The sequence below is a fragment of the Castor canadensis genome, chromosome 2, assembly GCF_047511655.1.
Source record: "Castor canadensis chromosome 2, mCasCan1.hap1v2, whole genome shotgun sequence".
In the NCBI taxonomy this organism is placed as follows: domain Eukaryota; kingdom Metazoa; phylum Chordata; class Mammalia; order Rodentia; family Castoridae; genus Castor; species Castor canadensis.
The window spans coordinates 24,777,178-24,804,399 of record NC_133387.1 but is presented as its reverse complement, the minus strand read 5'-3'; the positions used below and the strand labels follow the sequence as shown (position 1 = coordinate 24,804,399).

General features: G+C 44.0%; 1 protein-coding gene across 6 annotated transcripts; it reads left to right on the top strand.

Annotated features, from left to right (window-relative positions):
- Positions 1-235: 235 nt before the first annotated feature.
- On the top strand, positions 236-13,857 carry Smkr1 (small lysine rich protein 1). Of its 6 annotated transcripts, XM_074063382.1 has the most exons (4): positions 236-415; positions 624-942; positions 4,999-5,126; positions 5,499-7,660. In XM_074063382.1, the coding sequence occupies exons 3-4, from the start codon at positions 5,069-5,071 to the stop codon at positions 5,687-5,689; spliced, it is 249 nt and encodes an 82-aa protein (XP_073919483.1). In that variant the 5' UTR covers positions 236-415; positions 624-942; positions 4,999-5,068; the 3' UTR covers positions 5,690-7,660. The 6 variants fall into 6 exon arrangements, with proteins under 6 accessions (XP_073919483.1, XP_073919487.1, XP_073919479.1 ...); XM_074063386.1 differs by lacking the exon at positions 624-942; XM_074063378.1 differs by having other exon boundaries at positions 236-942.
- The last annotated feature ends 13,365 nt before the right edge of the window (positions 13,858-27,222 follow it).

The window sequence follows — 27,222 nt, the reverse complement described above, 5'->3', positions numbered from 1 at the left end:
CTCCGCCCACCTGCTGTGCGCGCCGGCCCGTTGCCCTGGCAACCGGTAAACAGTGCGCGGCCCCGCCCCGCGGCGCGCGCCGGCAGCGTTTGTGCGCTCAGCAACCCGCGGCCTCCGCGGCCGCCAGCCAGTGCCTGGTGTCGCGCGCGGGCGGCCGGGCGGCTGGTTGACTTCAGAGCGCGTCTGGCACCCCGAGTGTCCGTGCGCCGCGCGCGCCCACGGGCCGGACTCCTGGCAGGCGCCGCCACGGCCCGCGCGGGCGGCCGCTCGCAGGCCCGAGGAGGCCCGGTACGCGGCGGGAACCTGCGCGGGGGCCCCGCCGCCTGGGGTGCGGGGAACTTAGGCCGTCCTTCCGCACTTCGGGAAAGGAAACGGGTGTCCCCTCTTCTGAGCAGCTGAGAAAGAAATGACCATGGTAATACCCGTCCCCCGACAGTGGAGACATCACCTCCTGTCACCCTGGGTGGGGTCGTCCCACGCAGCGGTCTGAACCCGCGGGGCAGGGACCCCAAGTGGTCTGCGTCCGCCCGAGGGGACGGCAACAGTAAAATCCCGCTGAGCCCTCTTTCTGGGAGGTGGCTGAGTTTCCACCCTTGGTTCCGTTCTGCACCTTTCACACCCAGAAGGTGCCTTGTGTGCGGAGATAACAGAAAGAGGTCGCCCCGTGGTAGGAAGCCCCTGGGCCCCGCACGTGCCACCGCCACTGCCCGGAGACCCCGGCGGGATTCTCTGCAGATTCGGACTAAGAAGTGAGCGCTGGTGTCACGCTGCACGCCTGCGGCCGCGCGCATTCCTGTTCCTCAGCCCTTACTCTGCGCCTCACCCTCACCGTTCTTTCCAAAACGCTGACCTTGATGCTCCCGCCCCAAGTCCTCAGGGAGGCACCGCTGTCTGATAAACTCAAGGGATGCACTACTTGAGTTTCCCGCTGCAAAGCCCTTGGTAAAAGAACCCCAACCTCTTGACTTTAATCTACCATATCTTCTCTGCTTAAGAAAAAAAGACAGTCCGTATCACACACTGGACCCACATTCTTCTAGAAGCCTTCTGCACCTGCCGCATCGTAGGCTATTGTTCTTTTTTTAAGAACCACCTGCTTTTCATTGCTTCTTAAAGGCTCATGGCCCTTTGCACCTCTCTTAAGGTGCCTTGCCTGTTTTGCCTTGGAAAGCTTTTCTCCTTACCTCCACCCCCCTTAAACTGCAATGCTGAAATGTAAGGCTCTGTGGTTCCTCCAGTTCCTTCTGGAACTGAGTAAGTACAGTGCTGAGTAAGAATACTAAAGTATTTGTTGATTTAATCGCAGAGGTATTCCTAGGTATCTTACGTGGTTGATACATTTTCTTTCCAGGACTCAAGGGAACTGAAGCAGAATGGTTTACTAAGCCATTTAAGCTAATGGCGTCCCTCTGCTCCTTGGATAAAAGTCCAACACAATTTACAGAACCTGCCTTCTGTTCCCTCCCTGGCTGCTCTGGTTGCTTGTGGATTGGCCATGTGACTTTGTTTGGGTTTGCTTTTTTTTTTTTTTTTTTAATCCCTTCAACTTTGTATGTTCTCTGCAACCTCAGAGGCCTTTCTACAGACTATTTGCCCTGCCTAGGAGTTCCCTACCTCTCAGTCCCACTCTTCAAAGATCTTGATGTCCCTGCTGGTCCTGTGATGTCACAATGCCATGTACTCCTGGGCACCTCTTTCCCAGCATAGCTAGCTGGGAAATGTATTTGTGTCTAGGCGGCTGGTGTCTCTCTCCCTCATTGGACTGTGAGTATCATGACAGCAACCCAGACCTGCTTTTCTCCACATGCAATGCGGTACATGTAAGCATTTGTTAAGTATTTGTTGAATGAATGAAGGAGGTATCTTCAAATTTAGAAGATTTAGAACAGGAAGTCTTGTTCCTGCATTGCATCTAAGCTGCAATTCCTTCCTTCGTGCATTCAGCAAGCATTTATCCATCCTTGTGGTGTGCTAGATATTGGTCTAGGCCAGAGATTTAAGTGGTGAACTCACAGACAAAGCTTCTGGCTAAGCCGGGCACGGTGGCTCACATCTGTAATCCTAACTACTCAGGAAGCAGAGATCAGGAGGATTGAGGTTCGAAGCCAGCCTCAGCAAATCATTTGCAAGACCCTGTCTCAGAAAAACCCATCACAAAAAAAGGGTTCAGTGGCTCAAGGTGTAGGCCCTGAGTTCAAATCACAGTACCAAAAAAAAAAAACCCTCTGGCTGACAGGCAGAGGATGTAAACACATAAACAATTACTATGAAATAGTGAAAAATGCTTAGGGTAGGAGGTAGAAAGTGACAGTTCAGGGGCAGGGACCTCCTTGGAGGTTTTGGGTTTTTTTTTTTTTGGCTGTAGTGGGGTTTAAACTCAGGGCCTTGCACTTGCTAGGTAGGTGCCGTACCACTTGAGCCACGCCTCCAGCCCAGTAGGATGTGTTTAACTTAAAATGAAATGCCAAACTATTTTCCAAAGTGCATATCAGAGTTCCAGTTTCTCCACATCCCCACCAACACTTGGTATGGTCAGTCTTTTTTGTTTTGTTCTGTTTTCTGATTTTTTTTTTTGGCGGTGCTGGGGTTTGAACTCAGGTCCTCATGCTTGCTAGTCAGGCACTCTAGCACTTGAGCCACTCTGTCAATCTGTTTTTTTTTTTTTTTTTTTTTTTGAGACTGGCCTGGAACTCACTAGGTAGCCCAGGCTGTCTTCAAACTGATGATCCTCCTGTCTCAGCCTCCTGAGTGCTGGGATTATAGACATGTACCATTGCTCCCGGCTGGCATAGTTGGCCTTTTTAACTTGAGCCATTCTAACGGGTGTGTGGTGCTATCGCATGGTTTTAATTGTATACGCTTAATAATGTAATGATGGTAAGTATCCTTTCATGTGCTTATTATATATACTTTCAGGAAGTCTCTATTCAAATAACTTGCCTATTTTAATTGAGTTGTTTTCTTACTATTGTGTTTTGAGAGTCCTTTATTGTGTATAGGCTTTTATCAGGTATATGAGAAAAATATTTTCTCCCAGTCTGTGGCTTGGCTTTTCATTTTCTTAATATCTTTTGGGAAGTGTTTTTTTTTGTTTTTGTTTTTGTTTTTTTTTTTTGATGGCAAGCTTAGCTTACCAACTTGTTTGTCATGGATTATACATTTGGATTCACATCCAAGATTCTTTGCCTAAATGAAGGTCACAGTGATCTGTATTTCTTTTAGAAGCTTTTTAGTTTTTGGTTTATGTTTAAGTCTAAGATCCATTTTGTGGTAGCTTTTGTCGATAGTGCAAATGGATATTCATTCTTCCAGAACCATGTGTTGAAAAGCTTATTCTTGCTCCATGAAATTGCTTTGCCACTTTTATTGAAATCAGTTGTTCATATATGTGTGGATTTATTTCTGGACTCTATTTTGTTCCATTGATCTATTTGTCCGTCCTGACGCTACCAAACTGTCGTGATACCATAGCTTTATAATGATCCTTGAAACGGAGCATTAACCCTCCAACTTTGTCCTTCAAAGTCCTTGCATTCCATGTGAATTTTAGAAATGTCTACAAAATGATGAGAACTTTGAAGAAAAATGTCAAGCTGTTATCTTCTGTCCTTTGTATGTCCATAGGAATTTTAGACTCAGTTTACAGAAATCTTTTTGATTTCTACAAAAAGATGAGAACTTTGAAGAAATTTGTCAAACTTTCATGTGGATTTTAGTTCTCAAGCCGTTTTAGAGATTTAAACGTGTACACAGACATGTACACACATTTTGTTGCAGTCAGTCCAGGTAGGTCAAGTATGGTTGACATGCACAAGAGAATAAAGTTATAAAAGAAGCCAGCACCCCAAATCTTTAAGAGCTGTGGCCAAGTGTACATCCCACACCAACAGGGATGTTTGATGGGGAGGATGCAGTTGTGCAGGGCGTCGTCCATGTTGTTTCTTTCCCTCTGGATTCCCTCAGAGAAGCCAGTCCACTGTGTTGTGAGATACTGCTCATCTTCATTCCTGGGTTCTGTGTCTAGAAATATACTCTATTTCACCTAGCAAAAATATGTTTTACTAGTTTAAACACATTAGCTGTGTTTCCCTGTATTTAGCGCGGGGCATTTTTAAGTGAAATGCCAGGAACGAGGCATCTATTTTGTATAAATATTTAGCCTTTCCAGGTGACCTCAATAATTTATACAGTCGTCTCCTTTTCCTTGCCTAGAAGAGACACTTTTTAAAATAACACCCTTCCCTCTGTTATTTTCTGTGTGTGTGTGTCAGGGGACATAGAGAAGTTTGACTCCATTTGTGCTGTTCTAACAAAACTTTGGAAACAGTTTATCCCCAGATAACATCCACTCATTTTTCCGAGGATACTAACCTCGGAAGAGCAAGGGCTCACAGCCTGGTGGGTGTTGGTTTGCACTCGCTGAGGCTTTGCTTTATCTTTTTGTTTGTTTTGTTCTTGGTTCTCACTATATAGCCCAGGCTGTTTTGGAACCTTTGCTGTGCAGCCCAGGCTGGCCTCAAACTCACTATCCTCCTGCCTCAGCCTCCCAAGTGCTGGGACTATAGACCTTCACCACCATGCCTTTTTCTGCTTTGTCATTCCTGAAGACAGATGATATCTTCCTACCTTAAAACACAGCTCTGAGGATTAATGGTGATAAAGATACTGGCAGTAATCATTTATTAAGTGCTTGTTTCATGTCACACAAGGTGCTAATTGTCTTATATTTGTGTCTCACTTAAAAGCAAGTAGCAACTATTTGCATAACAAATGCCAAAATGTGTATTTACCTCCTGATTATGTCATTTGTTTTACATTTAATTTTTATTATGATAATTCCCAACTTCATACACAAGTAGAAAAGTAAAATGAACCCCCATACATCAGATCCCCAATTGCCAGGATTTTGCAACATTTGCTTTATCTTTTCCTGTGGGAGGGCCCAGGGGAAACCACAGTATTTTAAAGCAAATCCTGTCTTTCATTTCATCCCTACAGATTTCACTGGGTGCCTCTGAGACTTTAAATATTTTCTTCTTGACCCAATACTGTCCCTGATTGCCTCAAAATGCCTTTTTGCAGTTTGTTCAAATCAGAATGCAAAAGCAGGTCACACTCTACATTAGGTGAGGTTTCTTTTAATACAGGCCACTTAATACATGCTCATCACATTAGAGCGCATGTGACATCTCCCACACCATGCAAAGTGTTTTTTTTAATTGACATATAATATGATGGGGTGTAGTACAATAACTTGATAATAACATATACATCAAATGAGTAATTAGCATTTCCATCTCCTCAAACATTAATCAATTCTGTGCGTTGGGTGGGAACTGTCAGACTCTTCTAGTTATTTTGAACATGCAAACTTTTTTATGGTTGCTTTTGAATTTTTTACCTTTTAGTATTTCTCCCCTTAAGTTCGGTAAGGAAGTGTTGAAAATTACGTCGAGGTGGTGGAAACTAATTTTCTCTCCTGTGTCTTTGAAAGCCAGGTAAAGGGAAGAAAGGAAAAGGCCGGGGCAGGTCTCGCAGGAAGAAGCAGAGGAAGCCGGAAGCGGACATCCTGAGTCCAGCAGCCATGCTGAACCTGTACTACATTGCCCACAACGGGGCCGACTGCCTGCACCTGCGGGGCTTCCCCTGGCCAGGCGCCCCCAAGGGCAAGAAGGGGAGAAAGACTTAGCCATACTGTTCCAAGTGCGTCTTGGTTACAGAGAGCAGAACTTCAGGGGGCGGGGCGGGAATCAGGATAAGACAGCAGACAGACTCCACAACTCAGAATTCACGCTCAGTGAGCCGCTTTTCTGTGGTAAATAGTGATAAAGAATACATTTCACTTCCTTGGCTAAGCCAGATATGGTTAGCCACTTTGGTTTTTTAGAAGTTGGGAAAAAGACAAGTCTGAGTGATTACAGTGTAGTAAAATTGACAGGACTTTAAAAAATGAATATCATAATTCTGGACCAGAATTAAACCTTGCTCTGAAAAAGAAGTTCCAGTTTGCATGAGCTTTCTACTTGAGCCATTCTGCCAGCCTTGCATGAGCTTTCTCTTGCGAAAGAGAATTTGTTATTTAGAGAAGACATGACAGAAGGCACAGGCCTTACTTTCAAGCACCGTTTTGGGCAAATTTTCTTTGTTTTTTTAATTTGAACCCAGGGCTTGGAGGCTGCTAGGCAAAGCACTCGACTACTGGGATATATGCACAGCCCTTCCTTTTTTGTTGTTGCCTTTTGTTTTAGTTTTTTGTTTTTGGTGGCACTGGGGTTCGAGTTCAAGGCCTTATGCTTGCTAGGCAGGCACTCTTATCACTTAAGTCACTCCTCTAGATATTTTTGAGATAGGGTCTTGTGAACTATTTGCCCCAGCTGGCTTCCAACCTCAGTCTTCCTGATCTCTGCCTCCTGCATAGCTAAGATTACAGGCATAAGCTACCAGTGCCTGACTAGCACTTCCTTTTTTAAAAATGGAAAATAAGTATTTTGTTTCTATAATTTTCTCTTGCAGAGCATGTGATCAGACGATTAAAGAGATCTGACAGCATGCAGTGGGCAGAGTGTGGGAAAAGGGAGCAAATCAGGTGTGCTAATCAGCTTTCTGACACCATGACAAAATACCCAAGAAAACTGAAAGGAGAAAGGATTTATTTTGGCCCATGGTTTCAGAAATTTCAGCCCATGGTCCGTCTGCTCCGTTGCTTTGGGCTGGAGTAATAATAAAGTCATAAGCTACGTCCATTTCTTGGCTTTAAGTCATCAAGTATTTTTGATTTCACTTGGTATTTGTTGCCATTGGCAATCACAGTTTCCTTTATTCCATTCTAATCTTTATTTTTTAATTTTTGGATACAGGGTCTCACTGTGTATCCCAGGTTGGCCTTCAACTTGCAATACTCCTGCCTCAGCCTCTCAAGTGCTGGGATTACAGGTATGAGCCACCATGCCTGGCTCCATTCCAACCTTAATTACTAATAATTCTCAGATCACATTGTTCTCCACAGCTGTGAAAGGATTAAAGCAGCCACAGGGCTCAAAGGGGCCTTGCTGAAGGCAAGAGAAGAGAACCCAGGCTGGGGATGTAGCTCAGAGTAGAGTGCTTGCCTAGCATGTGAAAGGCCCTGGGTTCAACCCCAAGCACAGAGAGAAAACCAATTTTTTTTTCTCCTCGGCCCTAAAGACCTCAGTACCCCAAATATGAAGCTATGTGTAGACACTGTCTCTGAGGACTCTACCACTCAATACTCCATCCTGGCCTCCTCCTCTTCCTCTCTGATCCAACTCACACTTGCACCCTGCCACTGTACTAACTACTGTTGTCCCATTCACAGTGCTGAGCTCAAAGCTGACTCTAGCAGCACCATTCGAGAGATGTTTTAGCTTCTAATGATGCTGCAGGTTCACAAAGATTCACAAAGTTTGCTAAGCTAGGCTGCAAGCAGGACATGAACTTCATAGGTATCAGAGGAGGGAAAAGGGAGTCACATGCATCTTTGTACTGGAGAATTGGGGTACTCAGAACCACCTGTGAGCCACACTACCAGTCCTTTTGCTTTTATTATTTATTTATTTATGTGGGACTAGAGTTTGAACTCAGGGCTATGTGCTTGCAAAGCAGGTGCTCTATTGCTTGAGTCACACCTCCCCTTTTGCTTTTATTTTTCAGATGGGGTCTCATACTTTTGCCCTGGCCAACCTTGGACAGTGATCCTCCTACCTCTGCCTCTGAAGTAGCTGGTATCACATCTGGCTCCTGCTGCACCATTTCACATTCTCACCAGCAACATCTGAGGCTTGCAGTTTCTCCATATCCTAACTGACGCTTGTCATTGTCTTTTTGATCATGTGTCCTCAGTTTGCATGGGGCACTTCCATTTAAAAATATCTCTATTCACATGCTGTCGCCAAAGCCTGCCTTCTCCTCAGCAGGCACTCTGCTTCTCCTACAGGCACCATTCCCTTCTCTCCCCTATGTTTTGTCTCAGGGACAATGCAGCCCAGGCTGGCCTTGAACCTCCGATTTTCCTGCCTCCGCCTTCCAAGTGCTGGAATTACAGGCTTGCACCACCACACCCAGCTACTTCTTACTTACCCTTGACTTAGCCTTTCTCACACAAATCCCCCACAGCCAACTGCCTTCACTTCAGTCCTGCAGCACCCCAGCAGTCCCGGTGCCTGCATGCAGATTTTCCTGCACTGTTCATTTCACAAGCTCCTCTTCACAACCCTCAACTGCAGGGAGATCCGGGATCCTTGCTGACTTGGGTTTGGCAAGGCCCACAGATCCATTTTCTCATCAAGTGCCCTCCAGATGTCCATAAAGGCATCCATTCCACCCTCCTCTTAGTCACCTTCCTATGCCACACACTAAGTGTGCTAAATCAAAGTGGAAATAGAAGCTCAGCTGCCCCATCATGATGGGGTCTGCATATCAGGCGGCAGGCTCCCTGTGGGTGGGGACCCAGTCCTGTCCTTTCACCCTGCATAGCTGATGTCCAATGAATGCAAAGAAATGAGAGTAATTTTTGTTGAAAAAGTTTTAAGTGTGGTGTTTCACACACAAATAATTTTTCAAAAAGTACAATGTATTATGAGTTATATACATTTCTATAGCATAACTAGTTGAACCCTGTAAGCCCTAATGGCTTCTATCAGAAGCCTGGGTTCCAATGAGCACAACAGAAAGACAGCTTTCAGCAAGGGTGTAATCCTGGGTACACAGTGCCCACTCAGTCAGATCAGTGCTTTCTCGACTCCAGCGCTTACAACCATCACAAGGGGGGCGGGAGAAGCCCCCAGGAGATGATCTTAGCCTGGACTGGCAGGTCTCTACAGTCCTCAGTCCCCTAAATGGTGTTAGCTGTGTCGTAGGTGAAATCAGACTGAAGGTCAGCTTGTGCCGTTTGCCCAGCTTTCCAGTAAACACTACTGCTCAAATGTGAGCTCCAGAACCTGAGCTAGGCATCCCACAAATCCAAAGACTCAACAAGCCTCTCAGCAGCATCTGGTTAAGGAGCACTCACCCAGGGCTGAGATGTAGCTCCATGGTACAGCACTTGTCTAGCATGCGTGAGGCTGTGGGTTCGATCCCAGCACCAAAAAAAAAAAAAGAAAAGGAGCACTCACCTGGGCAAGGGTAGGGTCCAGCAGCATCAGTACCACTGGGAGCACATTCTCAGTACACCCCTTTCTACAGGGCAGTATTTGACACTTTACAACTCTTGGGGGTGGGGGGATGAGAGGCGCGGTACTAGAGTGAGTTCTGCAGTCTCTAACGGGGTGCGAAGGTGTTCCCTACAGTCAGAGAACAGACATAGTCTCCCTTCAGCTTCTCCCAAGGGAGGGCTCCTCTGGCAGCTAGCCAAGAGCTTATACTGCATCTGCACAGATGGCACAGGTAGCAAGGGGGAGATCCTGAGTTCAATCCCCAGTACTGAAAAAAACAAAACAACACAGCAGCTGTAGAAAATAGTCCACACGTTCCTCAAGACACTGCAATAGAGTTACCGTGTGATCAACAGTTCCACTCCTGGGCCTGAGCCTAGAAGAACTGAAAGAACTGGAAACACATCCACACACAGACTTACATGAGAAGCCAGGTGCTGATCACTCACGCCCACAATACTCACTGCTTGGGAGGTGAGATCAGGAGACTCACTGTTTAAGGCCAGCTCGGACAAATAGCTCATGAGACCCATCTCCAAAATAACCAGAGCAAAATGGACTGGAGGTGTGGCTTAAGCAGTAGAGTACCAACTTTGCAAGCGCAAAACCCTGAGTTCAAACCTCAGTCCCATAATAAAGAATGCACACAGGAAACATGGGTGGGGGGCTGAGAGCCACAGAGATAATTAGAATCACCCCAACTCTCTCTCGTCTACAGGTAGGTTCTGTTGACACTCTGGTGTGTTTGGTATGTGGTTGGGAGTTTTCCTACACGGTGATTTTGAGCATATCTCCATATACTTGAGGGTGTAGTTTTGTTCTGGGGCAAATTCTCACCTGTTCTTTTCTTTCTCTCCTTTCTTCCTCCTTTTTCTGTTTCTCTTCCTCTTTATCTGTTTCGTTTTCCCTCCCTCCTCCCTTCCTTTCTTCCTTCCTTTCTGATGGAGGCTCAGTATGTAGCCCAGGATGGCCTCTAAGTCACCACTCTTCTGCCTCAGCCTGAGTGCTGGGACTACAGGTATGCACTATTATGCCCAGCTTCTATAATTTCAAGCTCTGCCACTACCACCTCTGCAGCTTGGAAAAGAAACTATTCCTCACTTTTCTACAGTGAAAATGGTAGCAAAGTTTACTAGGAGGACCAGGCTGCGGCTAGTGCAGCTATAGCTAAGATCCAGGCTTGGGACCTTTGCAGCAAGAAGGAACAGCTGCAGGAACAATGGACAACCTGAAAGTGGAACTGTCCCAGCTGCTGGTCACCAAAGTGACAAGCAGTGCGGTATCCAAGATCTGAGTTGTCTGCAAATCCATCACTAGTGTTCTCTGGACTCAGAAGATTCTATGAGGGCAAAAAGTACAAGCCCCGGGCCTGCAGCCCAAGAAGACACGAGCCATGCACTGCTGGTTTAACAAGCACCAGGAAAAACTGAAGACCAAGGAGCAGCAGTGGAAGAGCAGCCGTACTGTCTTGGCAGTACACGGTCAAGGCCTGAGCCACGTGGCAGCAATAAAACATGAAACTGGCAGAAAAAAAGTTTATTAGGAGAGGAGTGCATCTTCAATAGACTGAAAGCAGGATGTCTCTAGAGTGACAATGACAACAACCTCTTACAAAGGTTGTGGCTCCTTGAAGTCACAGGGTAGAGGGGGCTGTTGAAAGGAGATGCATGGAACAGTAGGAATGGAACAGTCATCCCTTGTTGAATGGGAGTGGTGTGTTGCTTGACAGGCACTGGGTGACAGCAATGAAGTCAACAGGTATTTGATCCTGTTCTCCTGGAGCTCCAGTCTTGAGCAGAGAGGAGTCAGCTAGCACTGACAGTGCAGACCAGCACTGCCCAATAGCATTTTCTGTGAGGATGGGAATGTTCTACACTCACACTAATCCACACAATAGTCCCAAACCACATGTGGCTGTTGAACACATCAAATGTGTCTGGTGTAGCTAATGAACTAACTGAATAGAAGATCTGATTTCCTTATAATTTTCATCAAAATAGCCACATGTAGCTCGTGTGTGGAGAATTAATTACACATGGAAGGATTTGACCTGCTCTAGGAGCGAAAGGAGAAGCAAGTGTATGTTACCAAGGAAGAGATGGAGTGGAGCCCTGAAGAGGAATCTGAATCAGGGCAGACTTACCATGAGCCCCATGAAGGGCCATTCTGGCATTCATGTTGTTGGGTTCTTTCTTAGAGAGGGTCCCCAACCTAAGGACCCCATGAGGTGTCTTTCTCATCAAGTGATGAGACTTCTTATCACTGTGCCAAAATACCTGACATAAACAACTTCAGCCAGGCAAAGATTCGAATTAACTTTCGAAGGTTTTAGTTCATAGTCTGTGGCTCTGCTAATTCTCCACCCATGGTAAGGCAGAACATCATGGTGGCAGAAGTATGTGACAGAAGCTACTTGCCTATGGCAGATAGGAAGCAGAAGGAGGGCTCAGACAAGATATAGCCCCCAAGGAAATGACCCTAGTGACTCACTTTCTTCAGGAGGCCCCACCTCCTAAAGTTTCCATCACCTCCCAAAATAGTGCCACCAGCTGGCTGGGGACCAAGCATTCAACACGTGAACCTGTGGGGACATTTCATAATGCAAAACCCTGATATTCTGACACTGCCCCTCAAAGGCTTATAGCAATCTCATAATGCAAAATGCATTCAGTCATCTCCAAGCATGCCTATAGTCCTAACCATTACAAAAGTCCAAGTCCAAAACTCCTGAGACAAGGCAGACCCTTAGCTGTGAGCCCCATAAACTCAAAACCAAGTTACCTATCCCAGCAGACACAATGGCAAAAAGTAAATATCTTCATCCCAAAGGGAGAAGTGAGGGCATAGAAAAGGACGAGTGGGGCCACAATCAAGATTAAACTCAGCAGAGCAAATGCTCGATCCTGTAGATCCACATTTGGCATCTGAGGCAATGGCCTTGTACCCTAAGCTCCCAAGGGTTTAGGAAGCCCCATGCCTAGGGCCTTTGTAGCCCACACAGACTCTCTCAGGTTTGCTCTGTTCATTGCCTGCAGCTTTCCTCTGCAGACATTCCACGTTCCTGGCATCTCCATTCCATCTTCCTGGGGTCTCCATTGCAGCTTAGACTTTACCCTCAACAGCTCCTTGCATCACCCTTTCAGGGACTGCCTGTAGGAACTGCAGCCCTGTCACACATTGCCTGGCTTCCCAGACTTTCCTTTGAAATCTGGGTGGAAGCCTCTATTATCCCAAAGCTCTTAAATTCTGCATGCCTTCAAAACCAGCGTCACAAGAATGATACCAAGGTCTACTGCCATCTTGAGCAGTTGCTGGGCCCCCTAGGACCATGGCTGCAGTGACATCTAAGTGCCTGGTTGGTTGAACCCAGGGAAATACCTCCCTAGGTGGCTCTGTAGAAACAAGGTGCCCTGGAGCTCTCTTCTCAAAGCAAAGTCTTTCCAGTAAGTTAAAACCTTCACATTCTTGAGCCTTTGATGGGAGGGGGGAGGGAATTGGCCAATTTCTGAGATGTCCTCAGGCATTTTTCTTGTTGCCCAGTGCTTGTTAACGATGATAATGTCTTTAGCATCCACACCTTCATTGGTCTCAACTTTAAACACTCTTTTTTCCTGGCCCAATTGCAAATTTTCCAAACCTTCCCATTATACTTTTTGTTCACAATTCTCACTATAAACTTGGATAAAAGGTGCCAGCAGTACCCATACCACAGCCCAATTGCTATTCTGCCTATTAATTTTCTCCATCAAATTGATTACTCATCTTTAAGCACAACCTCATATACAGTCTCAGGGCATGGACAAAATGTAGACAAGTTCTTTGGCAGAATGTAACAAGAATGGCCTCTGGTCCTATTCCAATAGAGTTTTCTTTTCTTTTTGAGATACTGGGGCTTGAACTCAAGGCCTACCTTGAGCCACTCCACCAACCCTTTTTTGTGATGGGTTTTTTGGAGACAGGGTCTCACCAACTACTTGCCTGGACTGGTTTCAAACAGTGATCCTGCTGATCTCTACCTCCTGAATAGCTAGGATTATAGGTGTGAGCCACCAGCACCTGGTGCAAATAGATAGAGTTCTTTTTCCCATCTGAAACCTCATGAGCACAGTTTTATTTGTTTTGTTTTGTTTTGTTTTTTTTGCAGTACTGAGTCTTGAACTCAGGGCCTTCACTTTGAGCCACTCTACCAGCCCTATTTTTGTGAAGGGTTTTTCAAGATAGGGTCTCATGAACTATTTGCCCAGGCTTGCTTTGAACCTAGATCCTCCTAATCTCTGTCTCCTGAGTAGCTAGGATTACAGGTGTGAGCCACTGGTGCCTGGCATGAGCACAATCTTTATTGGCTGGATTTCTGTTGGCATTCTGGTCTTCTGAGCTCCCACCAGAATCACCCATGAAACTGTACTTCCAACATCCTAGGAATTCTCTACCTGGCATCTCTGAACTCTTCCAAGTTCCTCCCATAAACCATTTCCAATGGCTTAAAAAACACATTGTCAGATTTTGTCACAGCAATAACCCCACTTCTCTGGTACCAATTTTCCATGTGAGTGAGACTTTTCTGTCACTGTTGACAAATATCCAAAGGAAACAATTTTGAAGGAGGAAGTGTTCATTTTGACTCACAGTTTTAGAGGTTTCAGTCCATCACAGTGGGAAGGGTGTGGTGAAGCAGAGTCACATCACAGCAGCCAGGAAAGGGGAGGGGAGAGGAGGAGAGGAGAGGGGAAGAGAGGGAATGGAATGACTGTACCAGCTGGTCCGTTCCATCCTGGCTCCCAGCCTATGGGGTGGTGCCACCCACATTCAGGTGCTCTTTCCCCTTAGTTAATGCTCTCTGGAAACACCTTCACAGAAGCACCCAGAGGTATGCTTTACTGATCTCCTAGGGGTTTCTCAATCATGTTGACAATCAACTAACCATAACAGCCCTGAAAAACCTGGATCTGCCCATGTAAGCCTTAACTAGGACAAAGGCAGGAGGCAGGCAGAGCATGGCAGGTTAAAGGAGAGCAGAGAGCGGGGAGAAATGGCCCAAACAATGTATGCACATGTGAATAAATGAATAAAATATTTTTTGACAAAAAAAAAAAAAAAGAGCAGAGAGGAGGACAAGGTCTAATGTGAGGACACTGTGAAATCCAATGGGATATCTTGGTGCCAGGCCTTGAGCCTCCAGACACTGGTGGGGACCTCAGCAGTAGGGTGGCAGTTCTTTTCTCTGTACAAAAAAAAAAAAAGAAGAAGAAGAAGTAAAAAATGGCAGACCCCTCCTGCCTTCTGGTCTCAGAATCCAGCCCAACCCTCCTCCCAGCAGGCTGGGGAGTATGCACTGTGTGACCTTTGGGTGGTGGCAGGATGTACATATGTTCCTTTTTTTTTTTCTGCACATTTGCTTATTTATTTTTATTATTCATATGTGCATACAATGCTTGGGTCATTTCTCCCCCATGCTCCCACCCCCTCCCTGACCACCCACTCCGTCCCCTCCTTCTCCTCCCCCCCCACCTCCCCGATACCCGGCAGAAACTATTTTGCCCTTATCTCTAATTTTGTAGAAGAGAGAGTATAAGAAATAATAGGAAGGAACAAGAGTTTTTGCTGGTTGAGATAAGGATAGCTATACAGGGAGTTGACTCACATTAATTTCCTGTGCATGGGTGTTACCTTCTAGGTTAATTCTTTTTGATCTAACCTTTTCTCTAGTTCCTGGTCCCCTTCTCCTATTGGCCTCAGTTGCTTTTAAGGTATCTGCTTTAGTTTCTCTGCATTGAGGGCAACAAATGCTAGCTAATTTTTTAGGTGTCTTACCTATCCTCACCCCTCCCTTGCGTGCTCTCGCTTTATCTTGTGCTCAAAGTTCAATCCCCTTGTTGTGTTTGCCCTTGATCTAATGTCCGCATATGAGGGAGAACATATGACTTTTGGTCTGTTGGGCCAGGCTAACCTCACTCAGAATAATGTTCTTTAATTCCATCCATTTACCAGCGAATGATAACATTTCATTCTTCTTCATGGCCGCATAAAATTCCATTGTGTATAGATGCCACATTTTCTTGATCCATTTGTCAATAGTGGGGCATCTTGGCTGTTTCCATAACTTGGCTATTATGAATAGTGCTGCAATAAACATGGGTGTGCAGGTGCCTCTGGAGTAACCTGTGTCACAGTCTTTTGGGTATATCCCCAAGAGTGGTATTGCTGGATCAAATAGTAGATCAATGTTTAGCTTTTTAAGTAGTCTCCACATTTTTTTCCAGAGTGGTTGTACTAGTTTACATTCCCACCAGCAGTGTAAGAGGGTTCCTTTTTCCCCTGAATCCTCGCCAACACCTGTTGTTGGTGGTGTTGCTAATGATGGCTATTCTAATGGGGTGAGGTGGAATCTTAGTGTGGTTTTAATTTGCCTTTCCTTTATTGCTAGAGATGGTGAGCATTTTTTCATGTGTTTTTTGGCCATTTGAATTTCTTCTTTTGAGAAAGTTCTATTTAGTTCACTTGCCCATTTCTTTATTGGTTCATTAGTTTTGGGAGAATTTAGTTTTTTAAGTTCCCTATATATTCTGGTTATCAGTCCTTTGTCTGATGTGTAGCTGGCAAATATTTTCTCCCACTCTGTGGGTGTTCTCTTCAGTTTAGAGACCATTTCTTTTGATGAGCAGAAGCTTTTTAGTTTTATGAAGTCCCATTTATCTATGCTATCTCTTAGTTGCTGAGCTACTGGGGTTCCGTTGAGAAAGTTCTTACCTATACCTACTAACTCCAGAGTATTTCCTACTCTTTCCTGTATCAGTTTTAGAGTTTGGGGTCTGATATTAAGATCCTTGATCCATTTTGAGTTAATCTTGGTATAGGGTGATATACATGGATCTAGTTTCAGTTTTTTGCAGACTGCTAACCAGTTTTCCCAGCAGTTTTTGTTGAAGAGGCTGCTTTTTCTCCATCATATATTTTTAGCGCCTTTGCCAAAGACAAGTTGGTTATAGTTGTGTGGCTTCATATCTGGGTCCTCTATTCTGTTCCACTGGTCTTCATGTCTGTTTTTGTGCCAGTACCATGCTTTTTTATTGTTATTGCTTTGTAATATAGTTTGAAGTCAGGTATTGTGATACCTCCTGCATTGTTCTTTTGACTGAGTATTGCCTTGGCTATTCGTGGCCTCTTGTGTTTCCATATAAATTTAACAGTAGATTTTTCAATTTCTTTAATGAATGTCATTGGAATTTTGATGGGAATTGCATTAAACATGTAGATTACTTTTGGGAGTATCGACATTTTTACTATGTTGATTCTACCAATCCATGAGCATGGGAGATCTCTCCACTTTCTATAGTCTTCCTCAATCTCTTTCTTCAGAAGTGTATAGTTTTCCTTGTAGAGGTTGTTCACATCCTTTGTTAGGTTTACACCTAGGTATTTGATTTTTTTGAGGCTATTGTAAATGGAATTGTTTTCATACATTCTTTTTCAGTTTGTTCACTATTAGTGTATAGAAATGCTAATGATTTTTCTATGTTGATTTTATATCCTGCTACCTTGCTGTAGCTATGGATGGAGTCTAGGAGCTTCTGAGTAGAGTTTTTTTTGGGTCTTTAAGGCATAGGATCATGTTATCTGCAAATAGGGATATTTTGACAGTTTCTTTACCTATTTGCATTCCTTTTATTCCTTCTTCTTGCCTAATTGCTCTGGCTAGGAATTCCAGTACTATGTTGAATAGGAGTGGAGATAGTGGGCATCCTTGTCTGGTTCCTGATTTTAGAGGGAATGGTTTCAGTTTTTCTCCATTAAGTATAATGCTGGCTGTAGGTTTGTCATATATAGCTTCTATAATGTTAAGGAACTTTCCTTCTATTCCTAGTTTTCTTAGAGCTTTTATCATGAAATGATGTTGGATCTTATCAAGGTCTTTTTCTGAAGGAACCCTCATACACTGTTGGTGGGAATGTAGACTAGTACAACCACTCTGGAAAAAAATTTGGAGGCTACTTAAAAAGCTAGACATCGATCTACCATTTGATCCAGCAATACCACTCTTGGGGATATACCCAAAAGACTGTGACACAGGTTACTCCAGAGGCACCTGCACACCCATGTTTATTGCAACACTATTCACAATAGCCAAGTTATGGAAACAGCCAAGATGCCCCAGCACTGACGAATGGATTAAGAAAATGTGGTATCTATACACAATGGAATTTTATGCAGCCATGAAGAAGAACGAAATGTTATCATTCGCTGGTAAATGGATGGAATTGGAGAACATCATTCTGAGTGAGGTTAGCCTGGCCCAAAAGACCAAAAATCGTATGTTCTCCCTCATATGTGGACATTAGATCAAGGGCAAACACAACAAGGGGATTGGACTATGAGCACAAGATAAAAGCGAGAGCACACAAGGAAGGGGTGAGGATAGGTAAGACACCTAAAAAACTAGATAGCATTTGTTGCCCTTAATGCAGAGAAACTAAAGCAGATACCTTAAAAGCAACTGAGGCCAATAGGAAAAGGGGAACAGGTACTAGAGAAAAGGTTAGATCAAAAAGAATTAACCTAGAAGGTAACACACACACACAGGAAATCAATGTGAGTCAATGCCCTGTATAGCTATCCTTATCTCAACCAGCAAAAACCCTTGTTCCTTCCTATTATTGCTTATACTCTCTCTACAACAAAATTAGAAATAAGGGCAAAATAGTTTCTGCTGGGTATCGGGGGGGGGGGGGAAGGAGGGGGCGGAGTGGGTGGTAAGGGAGGGGGTGGGGGCAGGGGGGAGAAATGAACCAAGCCTTGTATGCACATATGAATAATAAAAGAAAAATGAAAAAAAAAAAGGTCTTTTTCTGCATCTATTGAGATGATCAAGTGGTTTTTGTCTTTGCTTCTGTTAATGTGGTTTATTACGTTTATTGATTTTTGTATGTTGAACCAGCCCTGCATCCCTGGGATGAAGCCTACTTGGTCATGGTGAATAATCTTTTTGATGTGTTGTTGAATTCAGTTTGCCATTATTTTGTTGAGGATTTTTCCATCAATGTTCCTTAAGGAGATTGGCCTATAGTTCTCCTTTTTTGGAGGTGTCTTTGCCTGGTTTTGGGATAAGTGTAATACTGGCTTCATAAAATGTGTTTGGCAGTTTTCCTTCCCTTTCTATTTCGTGAAACAGTTTAAGGAGGGTTGGTATCAGTTCTTCTTTAAATGTCTGACAGAATTCAGCAGAGAATCATCAGGTCCTGGACTTTTCTTTTTGGGGAGACTCTTGATTGCTGCTTCAATTTCATTTTGTGTTATAGATCTATTCAGGTGATTAATTTCTTCTTGGTTCAGTTTTGGATGATCATATGTATCTAGAAATCTGTCCATTTCTTTAAGATTTTCAAATTTATTTGAATATAGGTTCTCAAAGTAGTCTCTGATGATTTCCTGGACTTCCATGGTGTTTGTTGTTATCTCCCCTTTTGCATTCCTAATTCTACTAATTTGGGTTTTTTCTCTCCTCATTTTAGTCTGGTTTGCCAGGGGTCTGTTGATCCTGTTTATTTTGTCAAAGAACCAACTTTTTGTTTCATTAATTATTTGTATGGTTTTTTTGGTTTCTATTTCGTTGATTTTAGCTCTTATTTTTATTATTTCTCTCCTATTTGTTTTGGGATTTGCTTGTTCTTGTTTTTCTAGGAGTTTGAGATGGTCATTGATTTGGGATCTTTCAGTCTTTTTAATATATGCACTCATGGCTATAAACTTTCCTCTCAGGACTGCCTTAGCTGTGTCCCATAGGTTCTGTTAGGTTGTGTTTTCATTTTTATTGACTTCCAGGAACTTTTTAATTTCCTCTTTTATTTCATCAATAACCCATTGTTCATTAAGTAATGAGTTATTCAGTTTCCAGCTGTTTGCATGTTTTTTGTCTTTACTTTTGTTGTTGAGTTCTAGTTTTACTGCATTGTGATCAGATAGTATGCACAGTATAATTTCTATTTTCTTATATTTGCTGAAGCTTGCTTTGTGCCCTAGGATATGATCTATTTTGGAGAAGGTTCCATGGGCTGCTGAGAAGAATGTGTAGAAGTTGGATGAAATGTTCTGTAGACATCAAGTAGGTCCATTTGATCTATTATGTATATTTTAGATCTTGGATTTCTTTATTGATTTTTTGTTTGGATGACCTATCTATTGATGATAATGGGGTGTTAAAGTCTCCCACAACCACTGTGTTGGAGTTAATATATGCTTTTAGGTCTTTCAGGGTATGTTTGATGAAATTGGGTGCGTTGACATTGGGTGCATACAGGTTGATAATTATTATTTCATTTTGGTCTGTTTCCCCTTTTATTAGTATGGAATGTCCTTCTTTATCTCGTTTGATCAATGTAGGTTTGAAGTCTACTTTGTCAGAGATAAGTATTGCTACTGCTGCCTGTTTTCAGGGGCCATTGGCTTGGTAAATCTTCTTCCAGCCTTTCATCCTAAGCCTATGCTTATTTCTGTCAGTGAGATGGGTCTCCTGTAAGCAACAAATTGTTGGATCTTCCTTTTTAATCCATTTCGTCAAGCAGTGCCTTTTGATGGGTGAATTAAGTCTGTTAACATTAAGTGTTAGTACTGATAAGTATGTGGTGATTCCTGTCATTTAGTTGTCTTAGTTCTTTGAAGGTTTGATTGTGTGTACCTAAGTTGAGGTTACTCTCTACTGTCTTGCTTTTTCTTTTCCTGTGGTTTGGTGCTGCCTGTCTTTTCATGGTTAAGTTGGGTTTCACTTTCTGTGTGCAGAATCCCTTGCAGAATCTTTTGTAGTGGTGGCTTTGTGGTCACATATTGTTTTAGTTTCTGCTTATCATGGAAGACTTTTATTGCTCCATCAATTTTGAATGATAGTTTTGCTGGGTAGAGTATCCTGGGGTTGAAGTTATTTTCATTCAGTGCCCGGAAGATCTCACCCCATGCTCTTCTTGCTTTTAATGTTTCTGTTGAGAAGTCTGCTGCGATTTTGATGGGTTTGCCTTTGTATGTTACTTGTTTTTTCTCTCTTACAGCCTTCAATATTCTTTCCCTAATTTCTGAACTTGTTTTAATGATGATATGACGTAGGGTACTTCTATTTTGATCTGGTCTGTTTGGTGTCCTGGAGGCCTCTTGCATCTCTATGGGAATATCTTTCTCTAGATTTGGGAAATTTTCTGTTATTATTTTGTTGAATATATTACGCATTCCCTTCGCTTGCACCTCTTCTTCTTCTTTGATGCCCATGATTCTCAAGTTTGGTCTTTTGATGGAGTCGGTGAGTTCTTGCATTTTCTTTTCACAGGTCTTGAGTTGTTTAATTAATAGTTCTTCGGTTTTTCCTTTGATTACCATTTCATCTTTGAGTTCTGAGATTCTGTCTTCTGTTTGTTCTATTCTGCTGGATTGGCCTTCCGTTTTGTTTTGCAGTTCTGTTTTGTTCTTTTTTCTGAGGTTTTCCATATCCTGGGTTGTTTCCTCTTTAATGTTGTCTGTTTTTGTCCTGAGTTCATTTATCTCTTTATTAATCGTGTTCTCCATTTCACTTTGGTGTTTATACAGTGCTTCTATGGTTTCTTTTATTTCTTCTTGTGCTTTTTCAAATTCTTTATTTTTGTTTTCTTGGAATTTCTTAAGTGTCTCCTGTACATTGTGGTTAACCATATCCAGTATCATCTCTATAAAATTCTCATTGAGTACCTGTAGTATTTCTTCTTTCAGATTGTTCTTGTGGGCTTCATTGGGTTCTTTGGCATAGTTTATCTTCATTTTTTTGGAGTCTGGACCTGAGTATCTGTTTTCTTCATTTCCCTCTGGTTCCTGTACTAATTTTTTGCTGTGGGGAAACTGGTTTCCCTGTTTTTTCTGTCTTCCCATCATTGCCCTTGGTGTTGTTATTGTCCCTGTACTGTGTGCAATTAAGTATTTTCTAGCTGTAATAATAGCACTAGTGATATTTAGAATGGAAGGGTGAGAGGGGATGGAAAGCAAAGAAGTTAAAGGAAAAGGGAAAAACAAGTAGAAAAAAAACAAAACAAAGAAACAAAAAAGTTTCAAAGATATAAACAGGGAGAGACAGTGTACTAATCAACTGTAAGCTGAAAAGACATTAGAGAGACAGAGAGGATTGAAAATAAAAAATAAAAAGAATAAAGATAAGAATAAAATCAAAAAATAAGTAAATGAAAGAAAATATATAAATAAATAAATAAATAAAAATTTTTAAAAAATCTCCAAGTTCAAATGCAATGAAGTTTCAGTCTTAATAATTTTGGTGTTCATCCCTCAGCCTCCAATCCTGGAGATGGTGCCTCAGATGTTATTCTGTAGTTGTTTCATCAAAGGGGAAAAATAAAATAGAACAAAACTGCACAAAACAAAACAACAACAACAACAACAAAAAACCACAAAGTGTCCCAGGTTCAAATGCAATACAGTCTCATTAAGTTTTTCAGCATGCAGGTGTAGTTCGGTTGTTTTCTCATCAAAGGTAGGGAGAGAGAAAAAAAAGTCTGGAGACAGTTCTGAGAATGGTATCTGAGGCTGAGGCTCACCTTCCTGCTGCTGTCAGCCTGCTGTTGCTGGCGGCGTTATTTATGCAGATCTCAGGAGGGAGCTTAACACTCTCCTGGCCCTGCAGGCTTTGTTTACTCAGAGTTCTCCTGTGCGGGAGCCTCTGCTACAAGCTTCCCCCTTTCCAAGCACACTGGGGGAGGTGACACTGCACCCGCTTTCTCAGGCCTGTGTGTTTGTTTACAGCTCACGTGGGAACTGGGTCTTCCCCCCTCTCCTGTGGAGTTTTCCTCCCTCCGCCACTCTCACAAGCTTTCCCGCTCCTGGATGCTGGGCATGTGCCACTCCTGCCCTCTCCAGCCAGGCCCGACTTCTTTATTTACAGTTCCTGGAGGGATTCCCCTCCCCGCTTCAGTGCTCAGGGCGCCTCACCCTCTTTGCTACGTGTCTTTATTGTTCTTATTGCTTATTACTCAGTTTCTGCTTTTTCCCCTGGGTGGGGGTTGGTCTGTCCGGGGGTCTATGCTGATCTGGCCCAGGGTTGTCTGTGGGAGTACTGAGTGCCGCTTAGCTCACCTTGTGGTCCGCGTCTTCCCAAGCTGTCTGGGTGCTGCCGTCTGGCGGTGGCGCGGGGGCCCTCCTGGTTTCTCTGTTTAACGTGAAGTGGAGATGCTCTGCGCAGGCTGGAGGTGTGGAGGGGTCAAGTTTTGCCTCTTCTCGGTGGCCTTGCCTGCAAGGTGTGTGTACATACATTCTTGAGCTACGGGGGAACCCAGGGATCAAACCCCTGGGAGCCACATCACAGATGTGGTCAACACTGCTGAGCCTGTGCAGTGTATGCAAGGAGCCTCTGTGTCCAGGATACAGGGTGCCTCAATCATGCTTTTGTCGGAGACAAGGCTCCCTTTGTGAGCCATTCTGTCTTGACCTTGCCCTGGAACATTTTGCGGTTGTTTGTCTTCCTGGGACATCTTGCATTTCTCCGAACATCCTGTGTTCATTCAAATACCCTGCAGTATCGCGCCACCTGCCCAACTTCTCCATCTCCAGCACAAGATGGCGCCGTCCCTGCTTCTCTTCCGGGAGTTTACCTTGCCGCTGGCGCAAACGTGCACCCTATCAGAAGTCCTATAGCAGAACTAGCCAACCAGCCTGCACCTCGTCATACCCCTCACTCCCTCAGCACATAAATACCCCTGTGTGAACAATAAAATTTTGCAGCTTGATCAGAACTCCTGTCTTGCTGTCTCCTTTGTGTCTCTTGTCCCTTCATTCTTCCCCTTCTATGGTCAGAGGTGACCTGGGTTCGATTTTATCCTCACACAGTACTTACTTTTTTTTTTTTTGGCACCTCTAGGGTTTGAACTCAGGGCTTCATGCTTGCTAGCTAGGCAGGTGCTCTACCACTCAAGCCACTCCACTAGCCCTTTTAGTGATAAATTTTTCAAGATAGGGTCTTGAGAACTATTTGCCCAGCACTGGCTTCAAACCACAATCCTCCTGATCTCTACCTCCTGAGTAGCTAGGATTATAGGCATGAGTTATGTTTTGTTTTGTTGGGAAAGCCCTTGCTATGTGGACCAGGATGTCCTTCAACTAGAGATCTTCCTGCCTCTTCCTCCCAACTACTGGGATTATTACAGGTGTGTACCACCATACCCAGCCTCTCCTGGTATTTCCTACCACACACAATGCCATTTTGGTCTTTGAAAACACAAATCAAGGGCTGGAGGCATGGCTCAAGTGGTAGAATGGCTGCATGGCAACTGTGAAGCCCTGAGTTCAAACCTCAGAGCTGCCAAAATAATAAGATACAAATACAGCAGGGTGTAGTGACTCATCTGTAGTCCTAGCTACTCAGCTGAGATCAGGGGAATTCAGGTTGAAGGTCATGGGGTAGGGGTGGGATGTGAAGGAGTTAGTGAGACTTCTTCCAATCATAAACAGATGTGGCAGTCCACACCTTTCATCTCGGCTATGGAGAACAGTAAGTAGGAGAATGATGGTTGAGGCTGGCCTGGGCACAAATGGGAGACCCTTTTGTTGGGTGGTGTGGCTTAAGTGGTAGGGCACCTGCCTAGCAAGTGCAAGGCCCTGAGTTCAAGCCCAAGTACCTCCAAATGACATCACACTACTCCTCATCATTTCCATGATGTCTTCCTTGGAAAAAGACCAAATTTCCCACTGAGCCACCCAGGTCCCTCTTACTTATCTACCCTCCATGGGGCATTCCAGCCTTGGCCTCCCTCCTGCCTCAGGGACTTTGCACAGGCTGCTCCCTCTCACTACAACACTGTGCTCCATCTCTCTGCCTGACTCCTCTTCATCCTTCTGCTCCAGCTTTGTACCCTCCAAGAGAAGTTCTTGTGGACCCAGAGCCAAATAGGCCACTGACTACAGACACTCAGCAGAGCCCTGTTGTCTCCTTGCTTTTACAGGTAGATGGGGGCCTGGATGACTGTTGTTTCATGGCTTTCCTCCCTGCTAGCACATAGCTTTCTACTGGCAGGGCTTGGCTTGATGACGGCTTCCTTGTTCCCAGTTGTATTGCTAGCACCATGACACATGAATAAATACTTATTGAAGGACTTTTTCTGTTCAAACAAGCTAGCTATGCCTAGTAACAAATAGCACCACATCTCAGCAGCTTAATACAACCAAGTTTAGTTTTCATCCATTGATGGTGGATGAGGTGTCTATTCTGTGTCTTCTTCCCTCAGGGACTCAGGCTTAGAGAGCCACCACCTCTGGAGTATTGCAGGTTGCTGGAGCAGAGGGAAAACAAAGTGTCACTTACACACAGGCTCTTAAAGGTCACATTTGAAAGGGACGCAGGTCACTTATCTTATTGGCAGGAAATGCAGTTGTACAACTTGGGGGTGAAGGGAGTACCTGAAATAATGGTTGTATAGCACCAATAATTACACAGGCATGCATTGCTTTTGTAATAAATAAAAAAGATCCAGAAGACAAAAAAAAATCAAGGCTGATGTGGTAGCACATACCTGTAATCCCAGCATTTACATGACTGAGGCAGGAAGATTGTGAGTTTGAGGCCAGCCTGGGCTACATAGCAAGACCCTGTCTCAACAAAACAAAACAAAACACAAAAATGCAAGTCTGGGGGACAAGTAGCACAGAAGCATCCTGTCCTGATTCCTCATATTGCTACATCTCTGTGCTCAAGACATCAGGTTTTATGTCTAGAGCCACCTTGGAATGTCCAAAACCTTTAGGACACCTGAGTCCAGCACACAAAGCTCTTCTTACCTCTGACCACACTTTTTTTTGCACCTTCAACTCCTACCTAGAGAAATCACTCAATTAAGAATGACTGTCCTGAAATCTTTTGTTTTGATTAGGGTTTAGATTTCTTAAAATGCAATTAATAATTCAACACTTGCACTATAGTTTGTAATGAGACAGCACGCTTCCTGATTTCCTGGGTGAAAAAGAAAGTGTAGGATTTTTTTCAATTGGAAAAATTATATGCTCAACTTTCTCAGTTGCTCAGAGGGCCAGGCACCATTGGCTTACGTCTGTAATCCTAGCTACTCAGAAGACAGAGGTCAGGAGGATTGGTTTAGAGACAGCCCCGGGCAAATAGTTCTCAAGACTCTATCTGAAAAAAAAAAAAAATCCACAAAAAAGGGCTGGTGGAGTGGCTCAAGTGGTAGAGCGCCTGCCTAGCAAATCTGAGGCACTGAGTTCAAACTCCAGTACCACCTTGCTACTGCTCTGTGACTTCTTCATCTGGACTCCAGAGTCATGATCCACCATGGGGACCCTTCTTACCAGTTACTGCCACCACTCCAAGGTGCCCAAGTTGGAGTGCTACTCCATGGTGGGCTCTGTCCTCACAGGAGCTTCAGTCCAAATTGCTCTTCTGGAAATTCAGTCCAGCTGCTCATTCTGCCTCCTTGGCCTTCCTTGGAACAGCTTTTTGTGCGAGGAGAACTGTTATTCCCAGACCCTTCAACCCCTTTTTGCTTGAGATGACCCTTCTTAGTCACCCTCTTCTGGATACCACCAGTTTGTCCTTGTTCCTGGAGATAAGATGGTATCCCACAGTTGGCCACATGACTTTGCCACATGGTGAGTCTTCTCCATCCTGAAATCTAGACATCACACCATCCTTCCAGGCCAAAATGGCAGGAGACCTTTGGAACAGACTCACTCTTCATTTAAAACAGACCAAGGTAGACTGAGAGTGCAGCTCAGTGGTAGAGTATTGCCTGGTATGCATGAGGCCCTGGGTTTGGTCCTCACCACCACAAAATAAAAATAGAATAGATGAAGGTGTGGTGTAGCCACTATGAAGGACACTTGACACTTCTACAGAAAGTTAATGTGTCCCCAACATTCGTGTATTGGAAACTGAGTCCCCAATCCAATAGTGTTAGGGAAGTGGGACCTTTTGGAGGTGCTTGCAGAGCCCTTCTGAGCACAGCAATGCTTGATGGAGGGAGTTCGGTCCCTTTTTGCCCTTCTGCCTTCCACCATGTGAAAACGCAGCAAGAAGGCCCTCACCAGACTGCAGGTTGGACTGCCTTGATTCTTGGACTCCCCAGCCTTCAGATCTGTGACAAAGAAATGTCTGTTCTTCATAAATTGTCCCATCTGAGGTATTCTGTGACCACAAAACAGACTAGCTGCTATATGATCCAACAAGGCCAGTTCTAGATGTATAGCCAAGAGGATTGAAAGCAGGGGACCAAACTGACATCCGTGTTCATAACAGCACTATACCCAAAGGACAAAAGGTGAAACAGCTCCAGCGTCCATCATGGATAAGCGGGTAGAAAGTGGTAGTATTTGACCTTTATTTTTTTAAAGTTTTTTCTCTTACTCATATGTGCATACAATATTTGGGTCATTTCTCCCCTCTTACCCCCGCTCCCTCCCTCTCCCTCGCTACCAGGCAGAAACTATTTTGCCCTTATCGCTAATTTTGTTGAAGAGAGAGTATAAGCAATAATAGGAAGGAACAAGGGTTTTTGCTAGTTGAGATAAGGATAGCTATACAGGGAGTTGACTCGCATTGATTTCCTGTGCATGTGTGTTACCTTCTAAGTTAATTCTTCTTGAACTAATCTTTTCTCTAGTTCCTGGTCCCCTTCTCCTATTGGCCTCAGTTGCTTTAAAATATCTGCTTTAGTTTCTCTGCATTGAGGGCAACAAATGCTATCTAGTTTTTTGGGTGTCTTACCTATCCTCACACCTCCCTTGTGTGCTTACTTTATCATTTGATCAAAGTCCAATCCCCTTGTTGTGTTTGCCCTTGATCTAATGGTATTTGACCTTTAAAATGAATGAAATTCTGATACTACATCTAGCATGGGTGAACCTTAAAAACATGCTAAATGAAATAAGCCAAGCACACAAGGGCAAATATTTTAGAGTCCCTTTTTTACATAAGTATTCTAAAACAGGTAGATTCACAGAGGTAGAGCTCTGAAGGCTGAGGAAAAGCCACCGTCTGATGGGTGTAGATTTTCAGCTTGGGAAGATGGGAAGGTTCTGAAGGATGCTGGTGGCAGTG